The following is a 9,619-nucleotide window of genomic DNA, read 5'->3' on the forward strand; positions in this document are numbered from 1 at the left end:
AAGTCAAAATTATCTCTATAGAGATAAGTGCTACTCGTAGCAACCACAGCCAAAACCTGGCTTCTATGTCACCACTTAAGAGAGAGGACAGATGAAGCAATAATACAGAGACTGAAAATCATTCAGGTTATGGGTCAGTGAGGTCAAAAAAGATGATGAGATTTTCAATGGAAAACATGAATGAGTATTGGGTGGGTCCAGGCAATAAATTTAACACAATGAAGACTGACAGTAGGATTTGGAGGGAAAGGTCAGCAAGGATGTACTTGTCTGTTTGACCAGCAACACTCCTAACATACACCTTTAACATAGTAAAAACAATGGAGATAAGTTTATCCAAAGTAGATGGGTAAAGCCTTTGGAAGACTTGAAAGCTCATGTTATAACGACCTTTATTCCAGACCATCTTCCTGCGACTTAAGTTATAAGTTGTGTCTGATTATGGATGAAGTCCTGGAGGTATCAACATGCTGAATCAGAGTACTCTCCTTCAAGTGGATCTTAAAATTGTATTCAATTACAAATCACACTGTTATTTCTAATAAATTTTATTATATTAAACTACAACCAACTAGTAATTCTAAGTATATATATATATATATTATTAATTCTGAGGACCTTAATATAACGAATTTATTTTATGGTGTTCCCAGTGGTGATGAAGCCTACAACTGTGTCTGGCTCCAGCAAAGAACTGAAAATATCGTGGAGCTTCAATTAGGAGTTTCTTCAAGCAGTGAATATATTCCATCATTCTGTCGGAACCACCGGTTCGAACCTCACACTTGGGTAACCCTTGGAAGTACGTATATTTCCTACTCGTACACAGTTTTAAACAGTCACTTTTGCATGGTTGTAAACAGTGGAAGATTGGCTTATGAACTGTTTCGGTTCTACTTTTTGTGTTTCATTTGTTTGTTTTTTTCATAAAGATTCCGATGATTAAATACGTGGATCAGTTTATTTGTTCATTTTTGCTTTTGTGGCAAATCGCTTGGTTTCTCTTGAACTATGCGCAAAGATACACAAGGGCTATCTACGCTAGCCCGTCCCTAATTTAGCAGTGAAATACTAGAAGGAGGCAGCTAGTCATTACCACCCACCACTCTTGGGCTACTCTTTTACCAACGAAGAGTGGGATTGACCGTCACATTATAACGCTCCACAGCTGAAAGAGCGAGCATGTTCGGTGACGGAGATCCAAACCCTGCGAATCGAGCGCCTTAACCAACAGGCCATGCTAAGCCCATTATGGCAGTTCTTTCTCTCCGTATGTTATGACGTTGTCTATTTGATATTGACATTCTACATATCACATAATTTACTTGTTATATCGGTCTGAATATCTTTATCCAATGTACAATAAAGCATCCAATGGTTCCTGAATGACACCTTACGCAACAAATAGGCCAAACGGACACGTCAGAGACCTTTAATGTTTGAGTACAGCCATCCATTTTTATAACTTTCGACCAGAGAAAGAGGGCAACCAGACAGTAGCGCCACCACCATACAAAGTTACACTCACTTAGCCAAATAGCAGGGTTTAGTGGTAGAGTGATAAAGGTGGAAGTTGAAGCTTCTTAGTGGCAATTCGGGATTCGAATATTTTGACCCTCATTCCGGTATTCTAGCCAATAAAATAACATCCTTTAAATACCACATTCAAAGTTAATAAAAAAAAGAACACTACGATGATATATATGTTTCTGTGTGAGAGAATTAATTAACCAAAATAAAAGGTTGGAGATCTTAATGAAAAAATTGCTTTCTTGTTAATGTCTAAATATACATGCTCCGACGGTGCTCTAAAAAAAATTAATGTTACGTTTCCCAAATGTGCTGAATTATTTACTGCATGTTTTCAGTTTGTACTTAATCATTACTGGCGCACCCAGTGGTACAAACAAACAAAACATTAGTGGCGTCAGTATGTTTACACAGAGCTATTGCTGTCCACAATTATGAACTGAAAGAGTAGAGAGTTAGGGGTTGGAGGAGGGTAGCTAGTCAACACCACCCACTACCAAGTTCTGGACAACTCTTGTCTGAGCGAATACTGAGATTTCACCATCAGTCTTATAATGCATACACGTCCTCAAGGTGCGGACGGTGTTTTTCAGAAAGGGAACTCGAACAGATTAATCTGATACTAGAACTAACGTCTGTGTAGCAATGAAATAGTGTGAAACAAAGATCTGACAAATCTGTTAATGTCTAGTTACCATCTCTATCAAAATTAAAATATCTTAGAGACGAGAAGTCAATGTTTCATTTATTAATGTAACAAAGAGTAATGATTTTTTTCCCCTCAGGAATAGATGTCACCGAGTCTGAATCCTGTCCGATCTCAGGAACCTACATTGGAGCGGCATCTGGTGGAGAAAGATTGTGTGCTAAACTGGCTACAGATTGTGACAGCCCAGATATCTTATTTTATTCAATTAGGGGTTGTAAAGACAAGCCGTATTCGTATGGAGGTTAGTATAATAACAACTAACATGTACAGAAGGATGAAAACATTATATTAAAACGATTTTGAATATGCAAATCAGCAAGTCACGTTACATCCCAACCGATATAAAATAATAGGAACAGCATATTTCAGAACTACATTTTGGCATTGTTTGGTATTTTGTAATTAGTGTAATGCCACTGAAAGTCTATCGTTTTTGGGAAGGGGGGTGTAACAGCTATTTCCAAAGGAAAATACTCATATATTCATATAACAAAGATGTGTTGAGATCGGGTAATTAGAATTTCCCAGACGGATATTCCTTGTATTTAATGGCATTGAAAAACAAAGGAATATGGATCAACTTGGGGTACCAGAAACATCTATAATGAAACCTGCAACAAGTTATATCCCAGCCATGGTATGCAAAGTGCGGCATATTCTAATAGAATAGAATAGAATCTATGAACCCAAAGGTCAGTGGTAAAAGAAGTCCACATGTCCCAAGCAACAGTAGGCTAAATAATCAAGAAATATATCCATCCGGAAAAGCGACGTCTATATAAGTTTCTTCCACGACATATCCATTCAACCATTGTATGCCTCGAGCAGCTGGAGATTGAATTGAGAATTCATTTTATTCCATAGGAAGATATACCAATCAAAACACTGGATGCAGTACCTATGGATTTCTGAGTGATCGGACTGTTGAAATAGTCCTTGTAAAAACCAACGTCTTTGTACACTAGATGGATTGTGAAAACCTTGCCGAGAGGACTTAACCTCTATAGAAAGATAAAACTTAGTTAGATAATACATTTTAATTAACTGAAAGACTAGAAAAAGTAACTGAAAAGGGATTTACAAGAATTTCCTGGCATTGTGTGATTTGATTTATTGATATTATTGGTTGTTAAGCACAAAGCTACACAATGGGCTATCTGTGATCTGCCAATGATGGTTATCGAAACTCGGTTTATAGCGTCGTAAGATTGCAGACTTACCGCTGAGACATTGGAGGGGGGGGATCATTGTGTGGCAGACGACCTGCAGGGTTCATAGGATTGAAGAAACTGGTCGTCTTCAATCTGGTTTCTGGTTTCACAGCCGTAAAAATATTTGTCTGTTTATTTGTTTTGAATTTTGCGCAAAGCTACACGAGGACTATCTGCGCTAGCCGTCCCTAATTTAGCAGTGAAAGACTAGAGGGAAGGAGGCAGTTAGTCATTACCACCCACCGCCAACTCTTGGGCTACTCTTTTACCAACGATTAGTGGGGTTGACCACCACATTATAACGCCCCCAAGGCTGAAAGGGCGAGCATGTTTAGTGTGACGGGGATTCGAACCCGCGACCCTCAGATTTCGAGTCGAGAGGCCTTAACCACCTGGCCATGCTGGGCCTCCGTACAAATATTATAAGGAATTTGAATTACGACACTATTTAAATTCATTATAGATAATACTGCATCGCAACTTAAGGTATTGAAATCTGAAATATAAAACTGTGTTTGAAACTTTTACGTTTACTTTAAGCTTCTTTTCTTTCCTTCCAAATATAAACTCACAAAATAAGATATCCATATTTGATTTCAGCCTCAAGTGGAAGTGTAAACCACCAATCACAGAGCTTCTATGGTGATCTTCAAGAGCACGAACCAATAGGTAAGGTGAAGTGTTAATAGTTTTAAATGTATTGTAAAAAATACATTTTTCATCAGAGACGACCTTATGATACTTTATGACTGTATTAAAACTAACATAATTTAAAATCAAACATACATTGGTTGATGCATAAAAACTCGGCAGCATCAATTAATCAGTTTAATCGAATGGTAGATATTACTATATTCGGTTTTTTAAAAAAACTAAACACTGGAGATAAAAATAATGTTGATAATATTATGGTTTATCTCAAACATCTATTGGGTGCTTTCTGTGCAGTTAGCAATATTTTCTGATTTAATCCCAATAATGTTACGTGAAGTTTACAGGCAGCTTAAAAAGGTATAAATTAGGCCTAAACCATAAACAGAAATAACTAACAAACTTAATGTTATAAATACGTGAATATTTGAAAATTATTTCAAACAAATAATCACAGTATCACGATGGGTCAGAGATAAGTTTACTGTTTCAAAGCATGACAATGCTAAAATCCGGGGTTCGATTCTCCGCCGTGGACGGAGAATAGATAGCCCACTGTGTATCCTTGCGCTGAAAGAAGAAACAACAAAAACTAAACTAGTATCTACTTTATAAAACATATTAAATGTTAATAGGCTGATTTTAGGTTTTTATGTTAAAGTTAAAGGCCGATTGAAATCAACTTTTTACATTTCACTCACTATATTCTAAACAGTATGTTAATACGATTTATTCAGAGTCAAAGCTTTTAACAGGTGGTTTTATTAATATGCACCATTTTAACCTTCTTTCCTGTGATTATTCACACTCTTACAAAGTGGTTTCACACTTTCCAAGGGTGTGAAGTACTGATACAGGAGATACATCCATAAAACTGTAAATTCACACCGTTCATCAGATAGTGATTTCACACTTTCAAAGGTGTGAAGTACCGATACGGGAGCTACATCAATAAAACTGTAAATTCGCCCCTTTCATCAGATAGTGGTTTCACACTTTCAAAGGTGTGAAGTACCGATACAGGAGCTACATGCATAAAACTTTAAATTCACACCTTTCACCAGATAGTGATTTCACACTTTCAAAGGTGTGAAGTACCGATACGGGAGCTACATCCATAAAACTGTAAATTCACACCTTTCACCACAAAAAGTGATCTCACACTTTCAAAGGTGTGAAGTACCGATACAGGAGCTACATACATAAAACTGTAAATTCACACCTTTCACCACAAAAAGTGATCTCACACTCGTAAGTAAAATTATGTAATGCTAAATATTAACATTTTTAGAAGCCATACTTCATATAAGATAGCCCGTTGGATATCTTCACACTGAGAGATAAGAACAACACATTCATTTTAGAAAACACCTCCATCAGACTACTGTGACTGATTATGAAGACGCCATTGTTTGAAACTGAAACCAAAACTCAGCTTCTGACAAACTCTAGATTGTACGTAAATGTCGGTAATATACTGATTCGGAAAGTTCGTTCTCTTAGCAACAAACCCAGTTGTGGTCAAAAAGATTGGGTATGCAATTCCCACGCCTAGTCAAACATCGTGAAATGTTGCTGCGGAGATTTAACACCAGGAGTTAATGAATCTTTAACCAATCCCAGTTCACATCAGCTGATATTCGACACATCATCTCTATCAGCAGTAACTGTAAGCGCCTACATTGTTTGGTAAGCGATGTTCTTTCTAGAAGGTATTCCAAAAGAACCTCAGTTTCCTCTACTTGCCTTTCATTCTCTGCTCAGATTTTCCGGACACAGAACCTCGGGTAATATCCACTACAAGAAGAAAGCACTTGATCTGGAAGTGCTCCTGCGTCTCTTCATCATCTTGATATTCGTAATTGAAGTGTCTCTTCTTGCACAAACCTCCCACTTTGTTGGACTTGAATTTGGTAAATTGTCTCAGTTTCTCCGCTAGCTCACTTACAGCGATCTTTGCATCCTTTTCACAAAAACTCTTCAAGATATTTCTGGATGTAGATGAGGAGTTGAACAATATGAAAGAGGTTTCGTATTTTGTATTGCGTGATGTGGTTTGTACTGATGCGAACAAAAAGTTTCAAACAAAATAACAAATGTAACCACAAACTTTCAATTCTTGATCTTGGAGTGGCTGAACTACACGCTTCACTGTGGATGTAATCTTCCATTGTCTTATCTTTTTGGCATTGCTGTTAGAACTTCATCAACATTTTTGACTTGTTATTTCAGGACATTGACAAAACACTTTTGGCTTCTCATCTAGTCACAGACAATGGCTTCAACATGAGGGATGTAAAATATTGTTTAAATATTCGTCATATTTCCAAGTGTAACAAATGTAAAATATTGTTTAAATATTCGTCATATTTCCACGAGTGTAACAAATGTAAAATATTGTTTAAATACTCGTCATATTTCCTCGAGTGTAACAAATGTAAAATATTATTAAATACTCGTCATATTTCCACGAGTGTAACAAATGTAAAATATTGTTTAAATGTTCGTCATATTTCCACGAGTGTAACAAATGTAAAATATTGTTTAAATATTCGTCATATTTCCACGAGTGTAACAAATGTAAAATATTGTTTAAATATTCGTCATATTTCCACGAGTGTAACAAATGTAAAATATTGTTTAAATATTCGTCATATTTCCACGAGTGTAACAAATGTAAAATATTATTTAAATACTCGTCATATTTCCACGAGAGTGACAAATGTAATGGTAAACGACAATCTTGTGTCTACAGGTAATTTTGCTACATAATTTGTGCCCGGCATGGCCAGGTGGTTAAGGCGCTCGACTCGCAATCTGAGGGTCGCGGGTTCGAATCCCTGTCCCACCAAACATGCTCGCCCTTTCAGCCGTGGGGGCGTTATAATGTGACGGTCAATCCCACTATTCGTTGGTAAAAGAGTAGCCCAAGAGTTGGCGGTGGGTGGTGATGACTAGCTGCCTTCCCTCTCGTCTTACACTGCTAAATTAGGGACGGCAAGTGCAGATAGCCCTCGTGTAGCTTTGCGCGAAATTCAAAAACAAACAAACAAACAAGCTACATAATAAATAATGTGGTTTAAACTATGAGATTTACAAGACATGAAAATACTCTTGAGGTCGTATTAAGCAGATTGTTTTACAGAACTGTTTATCCTCCCTTTCCATGTTTGTTTAACTGTCATAACCTGGAGCCTTACAATTCTCTGTTCATGGACCAAATGATGTCATATTAAACAGATTGTTTTGCAGAACTGTTTATCCTCCCTTTCCATGTTTGTTTAACTGTCATAAACCTTGAACCTTATAATTCTCTGTTCATGGACCAGATGAATAAACAGTTCTGTAAAACGATCTGTTTAATATGACATCAAGACAACACTTTAAACACAGACAATTTACACTACAGATTACAAAACAACACTTTAAACAGAGACAATGTACATTACAGATTACAAGACAACACTTTAAACACAGACAATGTACACTACAAATTACAAGACAGCACTTTAAACAGAGACAATGTACACTACAAATTACAATACAACACTTTAAACAGAGACAATGTACACTACAGATTACAAGACAACACTTTAAACACAGACAATGTACACTACAGTTTACAAAACAACACTTTAAACACAGACAATATACACTACAGATTACAAGACAACACTTTAAACACAGACAATGTACACTACAAATTACAAGACAACACTTTAAACAGAGACAATGTACACTACAGATTACAAAACAACACTTTAAACAGAGACAATGTACACTACAAATTACAAGACAACACCTCAAACACAGACAATGTACACTACAAATTACAAGACAACACCTTGAATAGAGACAATATACACTGCAGATTACAAAACAACACTTTAAACAGAGACAATATACACTACCCACGTACTTGCAGAAGTAAAAACACTCTGAACTACATTTTGTAATATAAGAAGATAAATTCTTATTGACAGCAGCAATACAATTTTCTTATCTTAAAACAGCGTGAATCAACAGACAGTTTCCTGAGAAACCATTCACTGTCCAAGTGTCATGAAATATCTGGAAATCAGTATTCTGTGGTCATGGCTATTTCTTAGGGTTTTGTACGACTAACTGGAAACTTGAGTCTATAATGGAATACGATTGTTGTGTAAATTACACAAGGAAAAACATGGAAACTAAGTTCACCCACACATCCTACAGGACGAACAAAGTCAATAATTCTGAAATGTGTAAAGGACCAGGTGTTTCGCTAATTCTATATTGTAAAGTCATCATTAGCTAAACAGAACAAAACACCTTTCCACGTATGATGCATTGAGATACCTGGGGTCAGTATCTAGGTTGTCAACTTGTTGTATGTCTTTTTACATGTTCAAGACTGAACGGGACATTTCAACACTATTCCGACAATTAAAACCCCATGGTCCATGAACAGAGATTTATAAGGTTCCAGGTTATGCCAGTTAAACAAACATGGAAAGGGAGTAATCTGTAATGTACATTGTCTCTGTTTAAAGTGTTGTTTTGTAATCTGTAGTGTACATTGTCTGTGTTTAAAGTGTTGTTTTGTAATCTGTAGTGTACATTGTCTGTGTTTAAAGTGTTGTTTTGTAATTTGTAGTGTACATTGTCTCTGTTTAAAGTGTTGTCTTGTAATTTGTAGTGTACATTGTCTCTGTTTAAAGTGTTGTCTTGTAATTTGTAGTGTACATTGTCTGTGTTTAAAGTGTTGTCTTGTAATTTGTAGTGTACATTGTCTGTTTTCATTCTTCATGGATCATGGAATTACTGCTTTAGACATACAAGTGTGACTTGACGTTTTCATTTATTATTCTTGGCTTGTTTGTTTGTAATTAAGCACAAAGATACACAATGGGCTATCTGTGCTCTGCCAACCACGGGTATCAAAACCCGGTTTCTAGCGTTCTAAATCAGCAGACTTACTGCTGTGCCACTGGGGGGGGGGGGCGATTGTTCTTGACATCCTGAACATGCAGTGTAAGAATGTCATCACTATATTCTTATGGTTTTTTCTTTGCTTTACGTGGAACATTTTAGGAGGTTTAGGCTTACCAAGATACAAGAAGTTGACTTCAAGTCTGAAGTTAAGAGAAAATTATATTTTCGTTCTTTGTACCATGTTCTAAAGTCCTTATCATCTCTCGAGTGGTAGTAAATCATCTATTGTTTCAATGCAGTTATTGAGAAACACCTAGGCCTAGTCTAATATATTAATATATATTGTTGCGTCAGCGAGGTCACGTGACTAGTATCCCGCCACGTTATACTCGAACTTTCACGTCTTTTCCTTAAATCTCGTGATCTTTCTAGATATAGTGTAGTCTTGTATATATAAGACCGGCCACGAACTAATGGGGAGGTAATGAGTAATTGAATGTATGCAGACATAATATTGTTGGCCATGTGAGACGTGAGTTATAGCGTTGTTATAGAACGACTGTTGAAATTAAGTGTATCGTAAAGGTGTATTCGGAAAGAATAA

At 36.5% G+C, this 9,619-nt stretch overlaps 2 protein-coding genes across 2 annotated transcripts in view; both read left to right on the forward strand.

Moving 5' to 3' along the window:
- The window catches only part of LOC111089773, a gene marked incomplete at its 5' end in the record, with an annotated part of 11,241 nt that extends 7,056 nt beyond the window's left edge, over positions 1–4,185 (forward strand). The window contains 3 exons of the mRNA XM_022402828.1: positions 654–802; positions 2,316–2,480; positions 4,051–4,185. Coding sequence (XP_022258536.1) covers positions 654–802; positions 2,316–2,480; positions 4,051–4,136 — 400 coding nt within the window. The remainder of the gene's footprint in view (positions 1–653; positions 803–2,315; positions 2,481–4,050) is intronic.
- Positions 4,186–5,797: 1,612 nt separating this feature from the next.
- The window catches only part of LOC111089772 (extensin-like), a 12,375-nt gene continuing 8,553 nt past the window's right edge, over positions 5,798–9,619 (forward strand). Inside the window, exons 1-2 of the mRNA XM_022402827.1 lie at positions 5,798–5,959; positions 6,334–6,396. Coding sequence (XP_022258535.1) covers positions 5,798–5,959; positions 6,334–6,396 — 225 coding nt within the window. The remainder of the gene's footprint in view (positions 5,960–6,333; positions 6,397–9,619) is intronic.

This window comes from Limulus polyphemus, unplaced genomic scaffold (assembly GCF_000517525.1).
Source record: "Limulus polyphemus unplaced genomic scaffold, Limulus_polyphemus-2.1.2 Scaffold7311, whole genome shotgun sequence".
Classification (NCBI taxonomy): domain Eukaryota; kingdom Metazoa; phylum Arthropoda; class Merostomata; order Xiphosura; family Limulidae; genus Limulus; species Limulus polyphemus.